The 25,550-nt window shown below is 34.7% G+C and overlaps 1 protein-coding gene across 1 annotated transcript in view; it reads left to right on the top strand.

Moving 5' to 3' along the window:
• UBN2 (ubinuclein 2) overlaps positions 1-25,550 on the top strand; it is a 58,793-nt gene that overhangs the window by 9,688 nt on the left and 23,555 nt on the right. The window contains exons 4-8 of the mRNA XM_015588293.2: positions 8,411-8,512; positions 12,770-12,907; positions 13,569-13,672; positions 15,267-15,768; positions 20,777-20,847. Of these exons, the coding sequence (XP_015443779.1) occupies positions 8,411-8,512; positions 12,770-12,907; positions 13,569-13,672; positions 15,267-15,768; positions 20,777-20,847 (917 nt within the window). The remainder of the gene's footprint in view (positions 1-8,410; positions 8,513-12,769; positions 12,908-13,568; positions 13,673-15,266; positions 15,769-20,776; positions 20,848-25,550) is intronic.

Here is a 25,550-nt window from a genome sequence, read left to right as displayed (position 1 = left end):
TTTCTGAGGTCATAAACTCTAGAGCAGGAAATGATGTTGGGTTTAATGGGTATAGATTTGTTCTCTGAGCCTTCGAGAACATAGGATATCTTGTAGTTGGTGGAAGATTTCTTAGTGGTTTGTTTTTTTCTCACTCTGTTACTCCAGCCATCTTTAAAGATCCTGCTATCTTAGAATTGTATATAAATTCAGTAATCTAAATGAAAGTGCTTAGCACAACACTAGGTGCCTAGTAGGGGCTCAGTTAAGACTATTTAAATTTGAATGACTCTTTGAATAGGAAGATTTGTAGCCTGCCAGGCACTTATTAGCATTCATAAAATCACATTATGAGTTTTAAAATCTACTTACTATACTTCGTAGACTTTGAATACCATCTTTGATGATTAATTCTGTGTGGTTTTGGATTCTTAGGGCATAGTAGCTTTGTATTTTAAAAGGAAAGGATAAGGGTGGATTTGATGGTATAAAAATAATTCTGAGTAGTCTTATAAATAAAACTGTTGATCAAATGGAGTTAACATTGGTTTTACTAAAAAACAAAGTATATCCGTAACAAGTCTTGATTTTCTTTTGGTGTGGCTTTTAAAACTGATTTTGTCCAAGTAGATTTTAAAGAATGGCAATATCTTAGAATAACTATTAATTTACAATGAGTGACTTCTTCACAGTTAAATATTACTCAGTTGAGTGTGAAGGACATATATTTTTATACTTAAAATAATTATCAATTGTTTAAAAAGTGTCCTCAAATATGGACTAACACACAAGTGGATGTCAGAAAGCATTTATGCACTCTTTTAGGGAGTTACTATTCGTTAGTCATATTAATTGGTCATCCACACTTCTGAGGGGTTACAGCTTTTTTGGGAAGTTACTTGGCTGAAAGGTTTTCCTGTTTGTTTTGGCCTCATGTTGGATCTGGTCCCTAAGGGATCAGCTTGGTAAGGATTTGGTTAAAGCAGTTTGGATAAACTTGTTACCATCACCACCAAATAAATTCTACTTACAAAGCACAAACAACAGTGTATTTTGATTCTATAGACCAACAATAGTATGATATTACATATACAATAAAAACAAAATAATAACATTTTAAAACAGAGAAGATCTTAAAAAGGGCAAGGAGGAATTCTCAACTCAAATAATTTCATATTGCAGTTAGTGATTGTAATCACTTGCCATGACATGCCCTTTTAATTCCTTAGCCTCTTGGATCTAAATAACTCTTCAGCTTCCTTAAATCCCTTAGGAACAATTGAGAATCAGCAGTTTTAGGGTATTTGGGAGGAAGGCCCTGTATCCTTAAGTGGCGATTATAGAAATCTGGGTGTACTGTTTTTGTGCTGTGAAATCAGCTCTTGGCTGTCTTTCCACTGACTTAAATCTCTACCCTTCTCTATTGGTGGGTTAAGAAAATCAGCAGAGGTGGAGAAAGCTTAGATTGTGACAGGGCTGGGACAGATAGGGAAGCTTTGTGACCAGGGAATATTTTCTCCTTAATTATTAGACTGGAGTCTTAGCAATTAATGTGGAGCTTGCTATGTCTGCCATAGGTGATCAATGAATGTTGGTTATTAGTTAGGTTTCTTATTTCCTGCAAGCAGTAGGGGTCCTGTACAAAGAACATCTTATTTGTTTGTATGTTCTCCAGCTTAGTGTTACAGTGTAATTAGACTGTATTGGCTGGAAACACCGATTATCAAGTTAAGCAGGTATTAATGACTCAGTAATTTTTTCTGAGTCATAGTGAACTAGTGCCCTAGGGGAATAGACTTAAAGTGGTTTCTTCATTTTAGATGTAGCAAAATTGAAGAGTTTTTTAAATTTGGAAAATATGTTTTGTATTTTTATGAGATGTATTTACTGTGCAAACTGTTAACGTCAACAACTATAGAGGTCCAGAGAATTTATTAAATAAGACTTTGATTTTGCTGCAGTGGGTGTTCTTGCTAAGGATGCTGAAAAGAGAGCAGTTCAAAGTTAGCCTAGTAGGGATGACAGTGTGAAATAATCCTTCACCAATCTATCTTGAGTTCCTTTAGGTAAAATTTTAATATTAATTGGTTTGTACCTTTTTGGCAACTGTCGAAAGTTTGGTTGCAGTTTACATCATTTGCACGTCACTGACTTAGCATTATTGGGGAACTAGAGAACTGGAGGTTAGAGAATAGAAAGTCGGGGATGGGGAGTAAGGCAGGAAGCTGGCCAGGGGAGAAGTTTTTCCAGTAAGGCCAGAGGTGAGGAAAAGAAAACTAAGGCCAGAAAACTACTCTGGTGGCTTCTGTGGTAAAGCAGGGGACTGAATGCGCCTGAGCAATAAATGCTTCGGCAGAAATCCATTAATAGATAGAGCAAAGACTGTACGTTATCTAACCCTGGCTATTGGACAGAGATTTAAGAAAGAGCTCCTTAGCGATGGGTGTGTCAAATACAGGTTATCCAAAGCTCTGTCCCCACAGTGGGACTGTAGTCAGTAACCAAATGCTTTTGAACATTTGGTGGACGAGACCCAACAAAATAAAATTTCTTGAATGGGTAATACATGTACTTAATAAAAATTCAACAGATACAAGAGTAATATGAAAAGTAAATCTTCCTACTCTTGACTCCCAGGTAACTAGTTTCACACTCGGGGATAAGCACTCTTTTGAGTTTCTTGTCCCAGAAATCTGTGTGTATGGAAGTATCTAGATATTTCAAAGATTTTGTTCAATGTAAAATAATATATAAATACAGATAAACAAAAAGAAGAAAATAAAAATCACCTAATCATCTATAAGCCCACTGCCAGGCGTAACCACCGTTAATAGTTTGAATATTATCCTTTCAGGGCTTTAAAAATGCACGCGTGCTCACGTATATGCTCTCTTGCACTTACAATGTTTTTGGAGCTCTGGGTTGGGGAGCATGTGAAAAGGTGGGGAAGCTGGTATCGTCTGGAAGCACCCTGGGCCACTTTCCCCAGACCTTGCCCTACGCGTCTCTTCTACCTGCTGTTCCTGAGTTACTTCTTTTTATAATAAACTGGTGATCTACTGAGTAAAAAAAAAAATTTTAAATACACGAATACATTCCTGTCATTAAAAACAAATTTAAATAATACATATTAAGCCAAAGCCTTCCTTCACCACTGTATCCAGTTACATCCTATTCCGATCCGTGATAACGATTATGTGCTCATCATGATTCCTTGAGCATTTGATATATATTTGTTGACATGGATTGCTGTGTTGCGTTTTCTATAAACGAGATCCCACTATTTGTATTGATAGTTGAAAAAGCAGTGTCTTGTTATTTTAATATCATCTCCATGATTAACATCTTGAACACTTTCAAATGCTTAGTGAACATTACTGTCACCTTTTCCATGAATAGCCTGAACTATACATAATGTTTGATAAACTGCTTCTGTATTAGTAAATATTCCTTGACCATGTTATTTTAAAGTGGCTGTTAATGTTGAATGGATGTGTCATAGTATATACAATTTATACCTTTATCATTGTTAAGATGCTGTAATTGATAAAATGTTTGGTAAAGATCTTAAAACTAGTAAGATCCTTTTCTGAGAGGCATTTTTGTCAGATTAATACAATTATAATTAAGTAAAGCTTTGGCGGTTTTATCATTGATAAGATTCACATTTACTTATTAGACTGGTTACTGCATGTATTAGATTATGGACTCGGAATGATTAGATTAGCAGCTATGTTTTCTGTGGTAACTACTGGTCACCTTTACTAGACTTAAATATTCCTAAATCTTTCCAATTATACATAAGTTATTTGTACTTCCGCATGTGTCTGATTGTGCCCATCACAACAGAACCTATTTGAGGTGGTGGTGGTGGTTGTTGTTGTTATTGTAGTTGTTTTAGTTTCCCCTTGGTAAATCTTACAGGCAGCTTGTTGTGCCTAGACAAAAGATATGTTAGGAAAGCAGAAAAATATCATCGCGATTTTAAGTAGAAAGCATCAAGGAGAAAAGGTTTAAAACTTGAGGTGAGCTGTGAAGGCGGGAGAATTCAGAGAGAATTCAAAGATTATTCTGAATAAGGGGAAAGCATGAGGAAAGATAAACAGTGTGTTAGGGGAGCGTAGACAGAGTGAATGGATCAAAGTGTTCAAGTTGGAAAATTATAAGAAAAATGTTGGAAAGGTAATTTGAGTCAACATGCAGAAAGCATTTTATTAATGCCATAATAAGAATTTTGGATTTATTTTATAATAGGTATGATGCTACTGAAGAATTTTGAGCTGGGGAGTGATAGGAAATGGTAATTTAGAAATTTTAATTAGATGATATTGTATAGGATAAATGGAGGATTAATATGAGGGAGGAGAGGCTAATTAAAGCATTCATCACTTTTAAGAGAAAAACAATAGCCAGCATAGTGATGGCGAATGAAAGAAAGCTGTAGATGTGAATAAACATAGGAACAGAGGTTTGTGGGGGCAGAAAGTTAAAGTGGAAATAGTTGTGAGGGTTTTAAAAATCAGCATTATTGAAATATAATCGAAATAAAGTTTATCCATTTAAGTGTGCCAATTTGATGAGCTGACAAATGCACACTGTTCTGTAACCACTATACAATCATGACACAGAACAATTTCATCACTCCAGAAAATTCCCTTTTATTTACCTACAGATAATCCTCCCCCTCCAGCCTTGACCCTGGCGATCGCAGATCTATTTCCTGTCACTGTAGGTTTTGGGTGATTTTTTTTTTGCCTTTTCTAGAGTTTTCTTTAAATGGAATCTTACTGTCTTTTGTGTCTGGCTTCTTTCACTTAGCATAATGCTTCTGGAATTCATCTATGTGTTGAATGTATCAGTAGTTCTGCCTCTTCGTTGTTTCATGGTAATTCGTTGTGTGGATGTCCCACAGTTTGTTTATCTATTCACCAGATGATGGGCATTCGTAGTTTCTAGTTTTGGGCTGCTATGAATAAAGTGCTCTGAATGTTAGAATACAAGTCATTTCTCTTGAGTAAATAAGGGTGGGATCATTAAGTCATGTGGTAGGTGTACCTTTGACTTGATAAGAAACTTTTCCAAAGTGACTGTATCTATCATATTGCACCAGCCACATAGGAGAGTTTCAGCTGCTTCCCATTCTTGCTAGCATTTGGTATCATCAGCCTTTTTAAGTTTAGTGAATAATGAAATTTTAGTAAATAATGAAAATTTCTAAGTTTTAGTTTTTCCCTCATTTGTCAAATGTGAAATAATAGGTGGTTGTACTTAGTATAGGTGCTAATGCAAGGATAGCGCTCCATGAATGGTAGCTATCGTCATCGTCATGACTGGTACTGACATATGATTTTATACCTTCATAACTCGTAACTTTTTTGTAAATCTTGACATTTTTTCTCTTCATAACTGATCGCCTCCCCAACTGTGTTCATTTCCCCCAACAGCAATAGTGGTTTTGTTAAACACTAATCTTGTCGGGTTACTCCCATGTTCTAATCCTGTCAGTGGCCTCCACTAGTGATTACTTCCACTCATCCTTGTCTAGGTGTGAAGATCTCCAAAGAGCCTTGATTAGGTTCTCTGTTAAAAAGGGTCTCAGGACCACCTATATTTTTCTTTCTACCATTTACTACTGTAATTATTTGTCAAATCTTTCTCCTCTCCACAATAATATAAACTCCATGAAGGCTGGCACTGGGTAGTTGCTCAGTAAATTTGTTGAGAAGATTATCTTGTTTTAAGTTCCTTGAGGACAGGACTTTTCACACTTAAATTCCTTCTGACATTTAACACGTTGCTTTCTGTAGCATAAGTTCTTAACATAATTTTGAGTCTAAACGGGTTCAAAATAAGCTACATAACTTAGAATTATCAAATAAAATATGAAGTTTTAAAAATTATTTTAGGATATTTCTATTATGACAATACTTCATAGAACATTTGGAAAACATGGAAGAGGCAAACAAAGAAAATGTAAGAGATTGGCAAAATTTCATGGCAGATACTTTTCAGATTGCTTAGAGTTTTATTGGTATACTCTTAACTCCTATAACTAAATATATTTAGTATGTGACAGAGCTAGTTCTCTTCATTAGTTTTTGTCTGTGGGTTTTCACATTCTCCCTAGAGCTCTTTCTCTTTTTTCAGTGAAACAATCCCTCATGTACTTAACCGCTTATACATGACTTTCTCAATAGAATAACTCCTATTCTAGAAATATCTCTTTCCTTCCTCTGACTTTTGATTCTCACTATAATTCTATAACCTACCTTAAAGGTAGCAGTTTATAGATCTGAAAAATGGAAAAAGTAAAGACAATTAATTATGTGTTGCATTTATGTACACATATGTTGCATGTATATGTGTGTGTCTACATATGTATGCTACACATTTGTCTGTATGTTTAAAGTTGCCAGCTGGTATTTCTTGAGAAGGATTGTCCTTGTTCTGAGATTATGCCTTTAGTGGCCTTATTTAGCAAAATAAAATGGTTGCCACCCTGTGTTAGTCTCTAGAATTGTTTTTTGAAATTTACCTAACTTGTAAAATCTGAAAATATGGGAACTACTACTTTATCTCACACCATAATGACTCTGTTGGAGGGATGGTATAGTAATAGTGTTGTTTTGTCCACTAAAAAGCATATAGTGGAGTCAGAGCTTATGGGGATTAAGATTTAAACATTTAATACAAACATAGCATTTAGTCAGAATTACTTTTGCAAATTACTTGTAAAGGGATGGCACCATGTTGGAGACACCTCTCAGTATAAGAAGCATAACCATTTTTTCCATCGAGCACTGGAAAAAGATCACTATTTCTTTGCTTAGAAATAAGGTGAAGCAGTTTGCTTTCATTTACGGACCGTGTTACACAAATATTACTCATCTTTCACCATTAGAATCACACTTTGCATTGAGAGAAATGTGCTGTGAGAATTGAAACCGAATGAGAAATTTATACCTTGCATCTCATGCTTTCTGTAGGAATCACTCTGGCTTAGTGGTGGCATGTTGGTAGGCAGAATTCTTAACACTATTTGTTTTCCCTCCTCTCTCTCAGCATCCTCTCCCTCAGCCCCACTCCACCCCCCCAAAAAATCAGGTGTTAGAGAGGTATTAGAAAGATGCTTAGAAAGTATAGTTGAATTCGAGTGAATAAATTTGAATATTTAAAATGAGTCTTAGAGACTGAACTAAATACTCATTTTTGTAGTGCCACAGTAATTTTAGGCTTCCTGCTCACTGAAAAGACTTTTAACAAGCTTATAGTATATAATCTTTAGACTACATGTAACATTTTATATTTGAGATAGAGTGAGTTCTTTATATTGTAATTAGCCAGAGTTAAAAAACTTCATAAAGTGTGACATTAAAAGTAGAATTTATACTCAATGATTCTTTTTATTTTTTTGTTGTTTTACTTTTTAAAATTTTTATTTAAAAAATTACAGACTCACAAGAAGCTACAAATATAGTACAGAGAGGTCTCTTATCTCCATCACCCAGTTTCTCCCAGTAGTAATATCTTTTACATTAGTTATCTGAACTAGGAAATTGACATTGGCACAATACAGTTAATGACTAGACTACAGAGCTTATTTGGATTTCACCAGCTTTTGCATGCACTTACATTTCATTTTCTTGTATGTCTATGTAAATAATTCTGTGACATTTAAAAAACACATATAGCTTGGATTTAAAGAAAAGTTGCAAAGATAATACAGAAAGTTCCTACGTAGTCCTTAACCACTCTCCCCTAGCACATCTTACATTTGTATAGTGCTTTTGTTACATCTCACAAACCAGCATTGGTACATTACTATTGATTAAATTCCACACTTTCTTCAGATTTTACCTGTTTTCTCCTAATGTCCTTTTTTTAGTTCTTGGATCCCATCCAGGATACCACATCACATTTAGTTATTATGTTGCCTTAGCTCTTCTATACTGTGACGGTTTTTCAAATTTTCCTTGTTTTTTGTAATTTTGATAACTTTGAGGAATACTGGTCAGTTATTTATAGAATGTCTGTTATTAGTTTGATGCTTTTCCATTGTGAACCTATAACTGGGGTTATAAGCTTTTGAGAGGAAGACCACACAGGTAAAGTACCATTTTTATCGCTTGTTATCAAGGGTTCATACTGTCAGCATGACTTATTACTGTCGATGTTGACCTTGATCACCTGGCTGAGGTAATGTCGCCCAGCTTTTCACTTTAAGGTTACGTTGGCTCCTCTTTTTTATACTCTGCTCTTTGGGAGCAAGTCCCCAAGCATAGTTTACATTCAGAGTGTCGGGCAACTTAAATTCAACCTGCTGGAGGGGGATTGTCACGAAAAATTATTTGAGATTCTTCCAACAGGTACTTTTTAACTTTACGGAAATAGCATGAGTACTGAATCAGTCTAACATATCTGTTCTTTGCAGGGTGGGAAACCCCGTAAACACCGGAAGGATCGGCTACAAGATTTAATTGATATAGGCTTTGGCTATGATGAGACAGATCCATTTATTGATAACTCAGAGGCTGTGAGTAATGTATCTAATATAGCAGTAATTCTTTGTTTGGGATAGAAGTCAAGGGTAAAGTAAGTAAAATAGTTCAGTGAATGTTTTTACTAACCTCCCATTGATGTACATCTAAATTGTTTCTAGTTTTATGCACTTAAAAATAATTGAGCATCTCTATACATTTATCTTTGTGTACTTGAGTAAATATGTATATAAGATAATTATAGAGTGCAAATATATGTGTAGGATAAATTTCTAGCCATGGGATTTATTGATCAAAGGATATTTACATCTTGAATTTTTATTGATATTCCCAAACTTGGGCCAGATATATTTCGAAATGACTTCCAGATAAGAATCACATAATCTCGAAGATTGGAGCTACTGGGTTGAAGTTAATCTGGCAGACATGTTTAAAATGTACTGAAATTTTTTTATTGCTGCCAAGACGTATTACAATGGTGGGAATTAATTGCCAGCCTTTATCACCAGCCTGTTTTGATCAAGCCCTGCAGCTTTTCCCCTGGAATCCTCTTTTTCCTATAAAAGGAAGAGGAATTTAAGAGAGCAATGAAGGGGAGGGCGTGTCATGTTTTGGGGTAGGTTAGGTATATGTTCTTACATTCTTCTCAGTGTACTAGAGTAATCTAAATGCTGGGATTATATCATCATCATCATGCAGAGATTATGTAGGATATACAGAAAGTGACACGAAAATGACTATTACCCACAAATTAGTATGTCTTTTTACTTGATGCTGTAGTGCTTGGTTGCATAGATGATGATGAGGCACATGGGGGTACGAGAGTGAACAAGAAAGACTTCCAGCGTGAGGCATACTGGATACCCTGAGTATCATACTTCTGAGTTATTTCTGTGTCCTGACATAAACTGGTTTACCATACCAGGCAGCCTGGTCTGTAGAAGTAAAATACTGACAATGCCTTTTAGAGTAGAGAGAGCTTCCTGTTACTGCAAAGGTTGTCAGCCAGTAGGTTAGAGTGTGCGGTATTTTCAAGAGTCATGACCTTGATTTGGAACTCAAGTCAAAAGTCCTAGATTCCAGACCTGACTGTTTCTAGTTTGCCATGGACCAGAAGCAGGTCTTTTAGCATCACCCACTTCTCTCTGCTGTGATTGGCTTGTCTAGAAGAATTACTCTGAGATTCAGATAAGATAATGACATGCTGAAAAGCATAAAGCAAACATAAAGCATTAGGATTAATGTTAACTTGTATGTAAAGCAGATTTTGAATTCTAAATAACCCAACATACATATATAAATGTATGTTGCATGTACTGAGGCTTACATAAGTAGCATTTTTTTAATTAATAAACTTAATTTTTTCAGAGCAGTTTTAGGTTCACAGCAAAATTGAGCGGAAGGTACAGAGATATCCCATATACTCCCTGTCCCCACATGTGCAGTTTCCCCATTATCAGCACCCCCACCAGAGTGGTACATTAGCTACAGATGCTGAATCTGCATTGACACATCATCATCCAAAGTCCATAGTTTAGGGTTCTCTCCTGGTGTCCATTCTGTGGGTTTTAACAAATGTATAATGACAGGCTTGCACCATCGTAGTATCATACAGAATAGTTTCACTGCCCTAAAAAAATCTCTGTTCTGCCTGTTCATTTCTTTCTCCCTATCCCCTGGCAGTCACCAGTCCTTTTACTGTCAACTGTAGTTTTGCCTTTTCCGGAATCATATAGTTGATCATACAGTATGGAGCCTTTCAAATAGCATTTTAAATATCTTCTTTTGTATCATTCAGAATATTTGAATAATGTGTTTTCAAACTGACTTTTGCAACCCATACTTAGATTATATATCAATTTTAAAGGTGTAGACAACATTTTTAAAGAAAATGAAATAGAATAGAGTAGGAGCTGTCATAGTAAACCACTGGTAGATGATGTGATTTTGTGTGTGTGTGTGTGAATGTGTGTGCATACATATGCACTGGGTTATGATGTATAATTATTTTCCACTTGGTTGTGGTGAAGAAAATTTGAAAGGCATTGCTTTAATAAATGAAGATAAATTACATAGGTGTAAGTTGCACAAAAATTACACAGTTAGTTATATTATAAGACAAGGTACATCACTGTTCTATAAGAGGAAATCGAACTAAAATTCAGGTTGTTTATTGACTTGTAAAATAATTTTGTATTGTCTTGAACGGATTATTTGGTTCTTTTATGAGATAATTCAGATATAAAACAGTTATGATCCAACCAAGTGATTTTCTGTTCTTTTCGTTGATTATATTGCCATTCAGCTTTATTGTTCATGTATTATTTGATAGAGAGTGGATATAATCTGGTTATAATTAATTTTCAGAATCATGTGCTACTTACTGGTATAAAGAACTGAAAATAAATGCTTTTGAAGCTTATTTGTAGTCTCACGCTTAAATGCTGCCAAATTTTAAAAAGACGGAAAGTGTTTTTTATTATTAATACATAATACCAGGCATGAGTTTTGTTTAGGTTGTCTCTCTTAAATTTCACTAGAACTTTGTGAAATATTTCTACTGTTTTACAACCCCAAAATATTGCTTTACTCTGGGTCACAATAGCCAGTCATTGGCAAAAGACCTAAGTCCAGGTCTGCTGATTCTCAAGTTCAACCCTCCATTTGCCTCTTAACACATTCTACTTAAAAGGATAAGTTAAATATTCATAAAGAGTTTGTTCTACCAAAGAGTGTTCTGGGGAAGCTCAACAAAATACCGCAGAAGATATGTTGAGAATGTCCACATTGCTTGGTGACCTGGTGATTGAGGGTGTTTCTCACGTGAGAAGCTGCTTGATGTAGTGGGTGGGTGGGGAGCCGGCCAGGGACTCTACCAGAAACTAATAAAATTACTTGGCAAGGTTTTTGACCTCTCTGCATCTGGATTACACTTATAAAATGGGAAAATATTTGCCGCCTTTGACTCACAAGGGTATCGGGAAGACCAACTGAAATAATTTATGTGAAGAAACATCGAAAATGATAAAGCAGTATATAAGTATATGTAAGCAAAAAGTACAGGTGTATTTATCTTATCACAATTACACATTTTCAAATAATTACTAAAAAGTCTTTCCACTCTGGATCCTTTACTCCTCTTATCACTCCTTTACTAGCAGATAGATAGTACTAGACCCTTTCTGAAGGCCTTACCTATAGATTTGTATAATGGCCCATGAAGTGGAGCAACAAAGAGTTCATGCCTTTTCTTTTCTCACTTCATTTCTTTTTGATTCAATATGATTAAACCAGACATTGTTTTCTTTTTCCATTCTCGTATAATTTAAAAGGATACAGATTAAAATTGCAACTTTCGTTCGTAGCCTTAATATTCTTATAGTAACTAGTACGTCATATATATTTCTTGCCAATGGCAAAGAAATTTCTTTAAAAATCTGACTTTCTTAAAGACTAATTATATAATATGAGGGAACCCTTAAGTAGCGTTCTGGGGACCCCAGGTAGCAGGCATTTTGCTTCTATTAGGTAAATAGTTTCTTTTTTCTCTTCCACTCTAAACACCTTCATTTGTTTAAGATTGACCTTCATTTAATGGTTGCGTTTTGTCCATCTTTGTCAAGTGGGATAATGATAAACTTTAAAATCCAGGCTTAGAGGACATCAGTTTTAAGGACTATTCTAGGTTGAACCTTTCAGTCTGATTTAGGCCGTTTGAGTCTCTTGTGCGAAGCAAAGTGCTTAGCTCTTTGCTGGCCCCAGTGTACGCTCACTCAACTGGGCATTTTTTTTCTTCTTCCCTTTAAAACGCATAGATGCTATTTCTCTCTTAAACGTTTAAAAAAAAATTAAAAGCTTAGAGCTAAGACCGAAGAAATACCTTTGTTATTCTTTATAATCTTATGAATAAAATTATGTATTGATATGGTAGGGATGAAATTTATTATTTGTCTGGATTTAGTCATCTATTTTTGTCTCAATTTCTTATCAGAATCATTTGTCATTAAGAACAGTAGCAGCAGTGATCCTTAAATTTTTCTCAGCAGATGGTATATTTAGAATTTGCTTCATTATTTTAGAAGTGCCTCTCTAATAGATACTCCATGATCACAGCTCCTTTTTATTCCAGATAGTAACTTCTAAATTTATTCCACAAGCATCCTCATTGCAGTCAGTTTTGCAGTTAGGATTTAAGGAAGATGGTGGCATGGTGATTGAATTCCTTTGACATATTTATAGAATTAAAGGTAATAAGCTATATCTGAAACCTTTTTTTTTTTTTTTAAATCTAGTATGATGAATTAGTTCCTGCTTCTTTAACAACAAAATATGGAGGCTTTTATATCAACACTGGCACTCTTCAGTTTCGACAAGCTTCAGATACTGAAGAAGATGATATTACAGACAACCAAAAGCACAAACCACCCAAAGTGAGTTTATTTAACATTGCAGCAGTAATGAGAGCATTCAGTTAATCAGGATATACTTTTTGAATTTTACTTGTGCTTTTTACTGGAATATAAGGAAGATACCAGCCATTGTTAATGAGTCTATAGTTAGTTACATGCTTTAAAGTAGAATGTAGATATGGGGAAGTCGATATTTACATCATAACAAAATTCTGTTTTCTATTAAAACTTCTCTCTCTGTATGTGATCTAATAATCTATTTCTGGGATATGGTTCAGTTTTTATGGTTAAGATTTCATATAGAAATAACTGTTAATAGCCATTACCTTTCCTAAGATGTTATTTATACAGCAAATTCTATGGAATATATATATATTATATTTGAAACACAGAGAGAGTGTCCTTAAGCTAAGTATTTTTTAAATGTGGTCCAAAGACATACTTATACCAGAATCATCAAAATGTTTGTTTAAAAAAATGCAGATTATATAAGGCCTTACCCCAGATAACTGAATCTAGACCAGGTATGGGAGTTCTCGTAGATTCCAAGAATCTGCATTTTTAACAAGCAAGTCTAATGCAGACTGATACTTGAGAAACACTGCCCTGGATGCTGGCTTGCTAACATCAGAGAAAAGAATTGCTACTTAGATAAGCAATGCATCATTTTATCATTTTGCAGATTCCCAAAATAAAAGAAGATGATATTGAGATGAAGAAGCGGAAGCGGAAAGAGGAAGGGGAAAAGGAGAAGAAGCCGAGGAAGAAAGTACCCAAACAACTGGGGTATGTGAAATTAAACATAAGAGCTAGTATCATAGCACGACTAGCTCTCCTTTTAGAAAGGTATATTTTGCATTACATAATTCAGCTTAGCTGGGTCTAATTTAATACAGTTTTATAAATATCAATGACCTACTAACATATCTTAGTGATATTGTATTTATTAGTAAGTAGGCTTTTTCATCTGAGAGACTCACAGTATATTAGATCACATATACAGATTGGTTCATTAGGTAATTTCCTTGTTAAAACTTTTACCAACAAGAACCAGTTTGAAAAGATGGTTATAAATGTTGAACAAATCATTTAAATTTTTTTGTACTAAAACTAAATTTAGATATCTAGGCATCGAGAATTAGCAATAGTTTATGCATAAACAATTTATGGTGGTTTTAATCTAAAAAAAAAAAGTGATTTTATTTAGCCATCTTTAATACTTGTGACTTTACCTAATGGCGTTACCTCTAAAAACCAAGTAGAATTTCTCAGAAACCTTAAGTAATAAGAATAAAATGTTTGTGCCATGTAGTCGTAAATTACCAATTGCCCTTGCCACTCTAAGGCTTTTTTTGAAAAACTAAGATACAGAAACTTATGAGAGGCCAGATATTCTTCCCTTCCTTAGCAGGGGAAGTGCATCTGAAATTTTGGCTATCAATATTGAAAAGGTTGATATAGGGAGGTCTTTATCCCCTCCTGAGTATGAGATTATAGTGGCCCTTGAGTCATTAAGAAATTAGTAAGAAAAGGCATATGTATTACTAATGGTTCTTTTAAATGTTCATTATTTATAAGTAACCTTCTTTGGGAAGAGAAACTCTAGGCAATGCCTTTTATTGAATTTATCATCTCATTTATAACTTATTTAGCAAATATTTATTAAGTACCAATGGTATACCAAGCACAGTAATTGAAACATTGGACTGCCTTCAGGGTACTCATAATCTTTTAGGCTCTCTAGTGCACATAGAAGCATATAAGCCATAGAATTTAGGAAAGATTTCCTATCTCTAATTGCCACCATGGCTGTTCCTACAATAGAAAGTGAAAAATGATCAGAAGGTAGTAGCAGATTGAATAGGGTCTAGATAGATGACATGGTAATGGATGAAGGCTCACAGACTGACAAGAGGATTTTGTATTTCTTTGGCAGTTTGCAGCACAAGCCACTTGGGTTACAAGTTTGAAGGTGTACTATGTGGGCTTTTCTGGCTCTAAGACAACTCTGTTTTCAACAAAAGTACATTTCTTTACTTAGTTGATTCTTTAGGGGACAACTTTGTAGATGTGCTAAAGAATGTGAACATTCCAAAAAGAGTAAGTTAAGCCTAGTATATTTTAATAAACCTGAGCTACATTCAGTTTCATTACACTGTTAATTTTATTCCTTTCATTTCTTCACTTGAATGCCCATTTACCTATCTACTTTTCTTAAGTGACAATCCAGATGATGATGAAGATGCTACTGTAAAAGTATAATTTAATAAGTCAGCTCTCCCAGCTGTCAAATGATTTTTTCATAATCTGTGCCTGCTTATTGAGGGGGACTTTAATCTTTAAAATCATACATAGTCTGACTGATTTTTTTTCTTCACAGAGTCGTGGCTCTAAATTCACACAAGTCTGAAAAAAAGAAGAAACGTTATAAAGATCCTCTTTCTCTAGCTGCCATGTTACGAAAATTTGAGAAAGAGAAGGATGTGTTAGATAAGGATTCTAACCCCAAAGTCCCCATCAAAGTCCCAGTGAACTTAATGACCACCTCTCTGAATAAACCCCCATCTGCTGCTGCAGCATTGGGAAATGAGGTCTCAGACTTAAATCTGAACAATGCTGATCCGGACCTCCCCATTTTTGTTAGCACAAATGAACATGAACTGTTTCAGGAAGCTGAAAGTGCCCTAAAGATACTAGATGATATCGACTTTGACAGATTACTGGATGCTGCTTCTGATGGTAGCCCCCTCTCTGAGTCAGGGGGAGAGAATGGAAACACCACCCAGCCAACCTATGCCTCTCAGGTTATGCCCAAGGTGGTACCTGCACTCCCAGAGGGTCTACCTGTCCTTCTTGAAAAACGTATTGAAGACCTCCGTGTAGTAAGTGGATTAATTCTCTTGTTTTTTATTTGCTACACAATTATAACAATTTTTTTTTAAGACAATAACCCATAATCCCAACACTCGAAATTATCAACAAACTTTTAAATTTTCAGTCATTGGCTATATGCATGGCCTTTGTTTGTTTAGTATATTTACATATTTACTTACATATTCATTTGTATATAATACTAGCTTCAGGTGTGCAATATAATCATTTGACATTTATATACCTTAATAAAATGTGATCACCACACTAAGTCTAGTAATCATCTGTCACTATGCAGTTATCACAGTATTACTGATTGTATTCCCCTTCATTTTTTTTCCCGTCCCCCCTCCCCGCTCCTCCCTTCTGACAATCATCAGTTCGATCTGTATTTCCGTGAGTCTCTTTTTGTTTTGTTTGTTCATTTGTTTTGTTTTGTTTTTTAGATTCCACATATAAGTGAAATCATAGGATATTTGTCTTTGTCTTGTTCCACTTAGCATAATACCCTCTATGTCCATCCCTTTTGTTGTAAATGGCAAGATTTCATTCTTTTTTATTGCTGAATAATATTCCGTGTGTGTGTGTGTGTGTACATGGATGTGTGTATCACATCTTCTTTGTCATTCATCTATTGATGGACATCTAGGTGGCTTCCATATCTTACCTATTGCAAATAATGCTTCAATAAATATAGAGGTGCATATATCTTTTTAGTGTTTTGAATTTCTTCGGATAAATACCCAAAAGTAGAATCACTATGTGATATGGTAGTTCTATTTTCAGTTTTTTGAGGAATCTCCATACTGTTTTCCATAGTACCTGCACCAATTTGCAATCCCACCAACAGTGCATGAAGATTCTCTTTCTTCCACATCCTTGCCATCACTTGTTATTTATTGACTTTTTAGTAATAGCCATTCTGACAGACGTGAGGTGGTATCACTGTGGTTTTGATTTGCCTTTCTCTGATGATTAGTGATGTTGAGCATCTTTTCATATGTCTGTTGGTTTTCTGTATGTCTTTTTTGGAGAAATGTCTATATCCTATGCCCATTTTTTGATCAGTTTGTTTATTTTTTATGTTACTGAGTTATATGAGTTTCTTATGTATTTTAGATATTCATCTCTTATCAGCTATATCATTTGCGAATATATCCTTCCAGTCTCATTTGTTTATTTTTTCTTTTGTTTCCCTTGCTTGAGCAGACATATCAAAAAAGACACTACTAAGACGTATCAAAGAGTTTACTGCTTGTGTTTTCTTCTAGGAGTAGTCACTCTTCACTGTTATGTTGCTAGCTGTGGGTTTTGTCATATATAGCCTTTATTATATGCAGTAAGTTCCCTCTGTACTTAACTTTTTTGAGAGTTTTCATCCTAAATGGATGTTGAATTTTGTCGAATGCTTTTTCTGTATCTATTGAGATGATCATGTGATTTTTATCTTTTGTTTTGTTGATGTAGTGTATTGTGTTAATTGATTTGCAGATATTGAACCTTCTTTCCATCCCTAGGACAAATCTCACTTGATATAATCTTTTTAATGTATTGTTGAATTTGGTTTGCTGATATTTTATTGAGAATTTTTGAATCTATGTTCATCAGAGATATTGGCCTATAATTTTCCTTTTTTGTTGCGTCTTTGGTTTTGGTATTGGTTTTGGTTATGGAGACTTTTAGAATGAGTTCAGAAACATTCCTTCCTCTTCAATGTTTTGGAATAGTTTGAGAAAGATAGGTATTAATTTTTCTTACGTGTTTGGTAGAATTCACCTGTGAAGCTGTCTGCTCCGAGTCTTGTTTGTTGAGGGTTTTCTTTACTTTTTTTTTTTATTACAGCTTCCGTTTCGTTGCTAGTAGTCAGTCTGTTCAGATTTGCCATTTCTTCCTAATTCAGTCTTGAAAGTTTGTATGTTTGTAGAAATTTATTCATTTCTTTTATGTTGTTCAATTTGTTGGTGTATAATTATTCATAGTGTTTTTTAATGATCCTTTGTATTTCTGTGATGTCAGTTGTAACCTTTCCTTTTTCATTTCTAATTTTATTTCTTGGGCTTTTTTTTTTTTTCCTTGATGAATCTGACTAAATGCTTGTCGATTTTGTTCATCCTTTCAAGGAACCAGCTCTTGGTTTTATTTATCTTTTTTGTTGTTTTTTTTTAGACTCTATTTTGTTTATTTCTGCTCTGATCTTTATTATTTCCTTTCTTCTACTTTGGATTTTGTTCTTTCTAGTTCCTTTAGGTATAACTTTAATAAAATTTAAGTTTTTATTTCAGGCATTTCTTATTTTTTGAGGTAGGCCTGTATAGCTATGAACTTTCATCTTAGAACTGCTTTTGCTGCATCCCATAAATTTGGGGAGTTGTATTTTCATTTTCATTTGTCTCAGGATATTTCTGAATTTCCTCTTTAATCCATTGGTTATTTAGTAGCATGTTTAGTCTCCACATGTTTATGTTTTTTCCAGTTTTCTTATAGTCAGTTTTTGGTTTCATACTATTGTGGTCAGAAAAATACTTGATATAATTTCAGCCTTCTTGAATTTGTTGAGACTTGTTCCGTGGTCTAATATATGATCAGTCTTGGAGAATGTTTTAAGTGCACTTGAAAAAATGGTATACTCTGCAGTTTTTGGATTAAAAGTTCTATAAATGTCTTAATTTGATCTTACCTAATGTCATTAAGGTAATTTCCTTATTAATTTTCTGGCTGGATGATCATCCAATGATATAAGAGGGATATTAAAGTCCCCTACTATTATTCTATTGCTGTTAATTTCTTCCTTTAGGTTCATTAAGATATGCTTTGTATATTGAGGTGTTCCTATATTAGGTACACAGATACTTAAAATTATTGTATCTTCTTGGATTGACCCTTTTATCTTTATGTAATTTCTTCCTTTGTCTTTTTTTACAGTCTATGTTTCCAAGTCTATTTTGTATTATATAAGTATTGGTATCCTAGTTTCCTTTTTGTTTCTATGTGCATGCAACATCTTTTTCTATCTCTTCACTTTCAGTCTGTGTGTGTCTTTCGATGCAAAGTGAGTCTCCCGTAGGCAGCATATCAATGATGGATCATGATTTTTAAGTCATTCAGCCACTTAGTCTTTTGATTGGATCTTTTAGTCCATTTACATTTAGAGTAATTATTGACAAGTATGTACTTATTGCTGTTTGCTTAATTGTTTTTTGGTTGTTTTTTTTTTTAGTTCTCTGTTCCTTGATCTCTTTAATTTTGGTTTGCTTGTTTTCTTTAGTGTTTTGTTTGGGTTCTTTTCTCTTTATTTTTTGTGTAGTTTTCGTAATTTTTTTGGTTTGCGGTTACTACGAGGTTCACATATATCCATCTCTATAGCAGTCTATTTTAAGCTATTAAACACATTCTAAAAGCACTGCATTTATACTACCCCCTGCACAGTTTGTGTTTTGACAACATATTTCATATTTTTCTGTTCTGCAGATCCTGATTATTTATTATAGTTATAGTTAATTTTGCTACTTTTGTTTTTTAACCTTCACATTAGGTTTATAAGTGGCTGATTCACTGTAATAATTCTATATATTTGCCTTTACCTGTGAGATTTTTTTTCCTCTTTTATTTCTGGTTATAGCCTTTTCTTTTCTACATAGAAAAGACCCTTTAACATTTCTTGCAAAGCTGGTTTACTGGTGGTTAACTCCCTTCGTTTGTGCTTGTCTGGGAATCTGTTTCTCTCTCCCTCAATTCTGAATGATAACCTCACCGGGTATAATACTCTAGGTTGTGGTTTTATTTCTTTCAGGAAGTTATCAGTAAGAGGATTCATTTTACTTACTGATATCTATGAATTTTCTTTTTTTTTTTTAAATATGAAAGGTCCCCCCCCACTTTCAGTAAATGAAAATTCATCCTTGGCTAAAATGCTCATGTCTGATAAAGAGTTTCTTCTAGGTGCTCTTTTCTTATGTAACATCTTTCACTATTCAACTTCTTGACTTTTTTAATTCCCTTTCTTGAAGTTTAGTTTTCATTCTAGCATTCTTCTATATTTCCTCTATATTTCTGCCCCCTACACATAGCCAATCTTTATCCTTTCTTAGAAATGCTGAGGCTTATCTCAGAAATTTTCCTCATCTGTTTACAGCATGTCAAATAACTCGGTAGATTGACAGAGTCGCATATGGCTGGCTCAGGTTATTGTATCAGGCCTCTTGATGTTTGACATCTGGTTGATCCCAAGATAACTATCTTTTGTGATTTCCCCAGTAAAATTTGCTTATGGTTGAATGTCTTGGTTTGTAAATTCTTTGTTTCTTTCTAGTCAGCTGGTTAAGGTGACAGATATGATGAAAATATTATCCTTAAACTCATTGATTTTATTTATCTGTGATAATAGTTAGTATGTAATTAGATAGAACCCAACTGGCTGCAGTAAGCCAAGTGTCTTTGTACAGGGTGGCCATGTTGCACAGTTGAAGTCAGAAAGCTTCTGGTCTGAGCCCTGGATCCACCATTTACTAGCAGTGTGATTTTAGGTCATATTATGTAACCTCTGTAAGATTTAGGTTCCTTGTTTATAAAATAGGGGCTATAATACCAATATCATCAGCTGTTTTGTGTATTAAACATGGTCATGAAAATAAATTTTAACAGACACATTGTAGACAGTAATGTCTATAGAACGTTAGACATCTGCTTTCTTTTATCTTGACGATCACAGCAAAAATTAATAAACAAACCTGTGGATAGTCAAAATATATAAGAAACCCAAAGCACTAAAAAGTTGTTATGTATAATTTCGTGAATTTAGGAAGATTGAGAAAACTTAAATACAGACATAATGAGAAAGAAAAGAATATATACTAAGTTTGTTTCAGCACTTTTTAATTGACTACTTATACCAGGTACTATGAGAATAAAAAGTGAAGTAAATCATAACCCCACCCTCAAGGAGATTATTCTTTAGTGATTGATAGGGAAACAAATAATGAATTTATTGAGAGTTATATTGCCAATCTTATGTTTCTCTAGGCTGCCAAACTTTTTGATGAAGAAGGAAGGAAAAAATTCTTTACACAAGATATGAATAATATTCTTCTGGAGTAAGTAATTTTCTTCTTTGATTTAAAAAAAAATCTTAAAAATTATTTAAACGTTAAGAATTTATTTAAAAATATCGCTGGTCTTCGAGATAAATACTGAGTGGTTGACTAGTCCCATGCATTAGCTCTTCCCATTTAGCTTCACAGCATGTATGATTAACATTTGTTCCTCTGCAAAATTATGCTTCTGCATATATTGGTTCTCCAGGACCCCTTATGATGATCCAAACTTCCAGTGTTATAATTGCCAGAGCAAGTAAGTACTGTACAGGTTGAATTGTATTCTAGATTTAAATGTATTTTTTGTCAACTTATATGAATATACCTTTCTGGGACAGTTTTGAGTGTTTGTATTAAATTTGATATAATTTTCTGTCTACTCTTCAGATTTGGGAAATATAATTCCATTGATGTCTAATGAAGTTAATTATAATACATACAAACGTTTATAGCCAAGTGGAAAGTATGTTTAATGAAGAAATCATGATTGTGGGGTAGGATGGAGTCCAGTGTGGAGAAGACAGAAGTTAGACTGGGAAGGAGAGGGTCAAGGCTGATATATGATATAGACTGTATTTAAACTGTGATAATTTTCACTCTTTGTTTAGTTTGATGGTAATGAAGCTTCAGATTCTAAGATCGTGGTTTAATAAGATATATTTATAAACCTATTGACTTATAAATTTTAACTGTTAAAAAAATGGTGTATATAATTGGCTGCAAGCAGAACTGGGCAAAAAAGAAGTGATTCTGGGGAAAACAGCAAATTTTACTCTTCTGTGATAAAAATAATGTATTGGTGGTTTAGTAGCATCGTATAGAAACAGGAAAGCAGTGTTTCTAATATTATGATTTCTGCCTTTTAAATATATAATGGAGATGGTTTCTCATGAGATAAGAGAATGAATTGGATTGTTGGTTCTGATAACTATTTTAATTAATTGCAATCTCTCATTATCCTGGAGTACTTAAAATATGTTTTTGGTCCCCATAGACACATGAAACATTAACCTAGTATACTAGTGTGGTGAATTTCTTTTAGCCAGGGATTTTTATATTCCTTCTGTCACCTGAAAGCAAGGTGAATGCTTCCTGTCTGCACCAGCTCCTTTTACCTATCTCCCCTAAAACCCAGATCAGTAAACAAGGTGACCATGACTCATCAGCGCTGCCCCAGATTCCATCATCAGGGATCTGATTAGCTCTTCATTTTCTTTACATTTGAAAGCCCTAAGTTTGCTAGATCAGGTCCTTCACCTGAGACTGAGACAAATTTTTTATTTTTTTATTTTTTTTAAATTTTATTCTTCTGTAAGTGGGAACGACTATTTTTTCCCTGGGAAAATCAAAAGACCTTTCTTGAGACATAACATCCCAAATAAACTATCAGCATTCTATTAACAGGTTCTCTGTTAATTCGTCCCATATGTATCTTAAAACAAATCCTCTAGTTTTTTGGAGCCCATCTATGTTTTATTTCAGAGAGTGTGCCTCCAATTCTATAAACCCTATTGTGCAGTTGAATTTTTTTCCTTTTAGTCATTTGCTAATGCCCTTGGCCTCTTTTTTTCCACTTTCTTAAACAAACCTCCCTTATTCCCTGGACAGAGTTGATCTTCAAAGGGCATATGGTACATGGTTATTTTGGGTAGTTATTCCCATGAAATTATCCAGGTGTCCTGGCTCTGCCTCACCATTGCTGCCTTGTGCTGGGGAAGAAAAAAGATGAGTTGTTGGAAGGGAACACTTTTACTTTTTGCCTAATTGAATTCAGCCTGGATCAACACATATACAATACACTGGCTTTATCTCCTCCCCTATTTCTTCTTGTACCTCAAGGAGACATTGCTAATAAAATCTTTGGCATTCTTTACCTGTGATTTCAATTCAGCCTAACGGTTCTGCTCAACAAATGCTGTAGGCAGGTACTGCCAATCCTGTTGGACACTTGTGATGAGACCTGTCTGCAGTCTCATTGTCACATGCTCCTTTAAGGAGCTCATGAGTGAGTAGTGACTTTTGAATTTCAATACGAATGGACTTATCAATAAGTCTGTCTGTATCTGTCTGTTTCTTCCAAATAAAGGAAGGTTAACAAAGTGAAAGGGTTGATCCTATACCACAGCTTTTCCTTACTCTCTTGAGGGGTTAGAAAAATCTCGAACAACTCTCAACCACATGTTTCCAACCAAGTCTTTAGGGAACCCTAGAACTAGCCCATCTGAATAAAGTAGTTGTTCAAGGACAGGAGGGACAAGCACACGTCTTGTCTATTATCAGTTAAAACGTCAATAGGCTTTTGAATTCTTGCTATAATATAACAGCTATTTGGATTTTGCGTTTGGGTTATTGCTCCCTAAGACTTTCTTAAATTAGTATTTTTTTGATGGTTTTAGTATTTGGACAATATTGATAGGATACCTGGAATACGTGAGGAAAAATCAGGAAATTCAGTAGATTCCAGAATTCATTTGGAGTTAGAGCTTCTCTTTACTAGTGTTTTAAACTGAATAAGAAAAATATTTTGTTTTTTAAAAAAAGGAAGTTGATGGGTTATGAAGCTATGTCATATATCACCTATAGGAAAATGGCTATATTTCTAGAATACTGTGTGAAAATACTATAGTAGTTATCACTGAATATTCCTAAGCAGGAGAATCTTTTTTACAAAGGTGGCCATTGCTTCAGCTTTGGATTCCCATGTTGCATTTCTTTGAAGCTTCTGCAGAGGCAAATGAGAGCCTTGCATAGAGAGGTATAAATGTGAGTTTCCAACATATTTACTCAACAGAACCCATGTTTGTTCTCTAGTGCATTAACAGCAGATGGTCCCAGTATATTTTCATTTATTTAGATCCTTTAGTGATCTCATGCTCATAATTTATTATCAGAGGTTTGAGTCCCATCCATACTAACTTTCACACATGGAAATCTGCTTTTGAAGAGATTTCACTTAAGAAGGAAAAGGAGCCTGATGGAAAGAAGGGGGCAGGGCTCAAGAACATTTACCACTTCAGGAGAACCTTTATTTCTCTGAGAAATAAATGGGAAAACATCTGAAATTCAAACTTTCGTTGCCATGTGTTTGTAGTTGTCGTGAGATACTTCTTAGATCTTAGAAGATTGGAATTCGTTAAAAAAAATTAAAGTAGATGTTTGAGGGACGTGTGCTTAAAATAGTCATGCACTGCTTAGCAGTGGGGATGCATTCTGAGAAATATGTTAAACAATTTCATCATTGTGCACATAGCATGGAGTGTACTGACATAGACCTAGACGGTGTAGCCTACTGCATGCCTAAGATACGTGGTACAGCCTATTGCTCATAGACTATAAACCTGTACTGCATATTACTGTACTGAATACTGTAGGCAGTTGTAACACAATGGTATTTTTGTATCTAAACAAAAGTACAGTAAAAAGATGGTATAAAACAGGAGTCCCTAACTCCTAGGCTGTGGACCAGTACCTGTCAGTGGTCTGTTAGGAACTGGGCTGCATAGCAGGAGGTGAGCAGCAGGTGAGCGAGCGAAGCTTCATCTGTATTTGCAGCCGCTCCCCAGCACTATTATCACCGCCTCAGCTCCACCTCAGATCATCAGGCATTAGATTCTCATAGGTGCACCAGTCCCTGGTACCAAAAAGGTTGGGGACCACTGGAAAACATAATAAGTGGTACACCTGTATGAGGCACTTAACCATCCATGGAACTTGCAGGACTGAAAGTTGCTCTGGGTGAGTCAGTGAGTGAGTATGAGTGAATGTGAAGACCTAGGACATTACTGTACATTACTGTAGACTTTATGAACACTGTACACTTAGGCTACACTAAATTTGTAAAACAACATGAGATTAAATGAAACACAAGAGAAAATTACGCAATCAAGAGACAAGGCAAACACGAAAAATATGGGGCTGCTGCTGGTATAACACAGCATACTGTTTAATAGCAAACTTTTTATATAGGTAGAAAGAGTACACTCTAAAATAGCAATAAAAAACGTAGTATAGTAAATACATAAACCAGCAACAGCTGTTTATTTTTATTGTCAAGCATTATGTACTATACATAATTCTATGTGCTTCACTTTTACATGACTGGTAGTGCATTAGGTTTGTTTACACCACCATCACCACAAACCTGCGAGTAAGTAACATGATGGACTATGGCATTATGATGGCTGTGACATCTCTAGGTGACAGGAAATTTTCAGCTCTATTATAATCTTAGGGGACCACCGTCATATATGCGGTCTGTCGTTGACCAAAACATCATTATGTGGCACATGACTGTGTACTCCTCTCAGATAGCAATTTTTATATATTTGTGATAGATCAATATAGTCAATAACCTCTAGGGTTAATACATTTCTCTAATTTTTACCTAATATTATTGGCTTAGGAGCAAAGAGTCAGCTCTTCTGTTACTAAGTTACCTCCCTCTTTGGAAACCACTGATTTGTATAAGTAGGTCATTGAGTTAACCTTTCCTTACTTGAAATCTCTTACTACCTGGCATCTATTTTATTTTCAGTTTCAACTAACCTTTAATAGTGAGACAAGCCTAAAAGCCTCCTACCTGGAATCTAGACTTTTAATAAAAATCTAACCACATACTGTTAACCTAACCAAATGTTTATACCCAGAACTCGTGACCGTGGTAATTGTTTTCCAGATGAACCTCCGCATTTGACCCCTGGTTC

This window comes from Pteropus alecto, unplaced genomic scaffold (assembly GCF_000325575.1).
Source record: "Pteropus alecto unplaced genomic scaffold, ASM32557v1 scaffold22, whole genome shotgun sequence".
In the NCBI taxonomy this organism is placed as follows: domain Eukaryota; kingdom Metazoa; phylum Chordata; class Mammalia; order Chiroptera; family Pteropodidae; genus Pteropus; species Pteropus alecto.
Note: the sequence above shows the minus strand (reverse complement) of the source record. Positions and strands in the feature narration are given on the sequence as shown.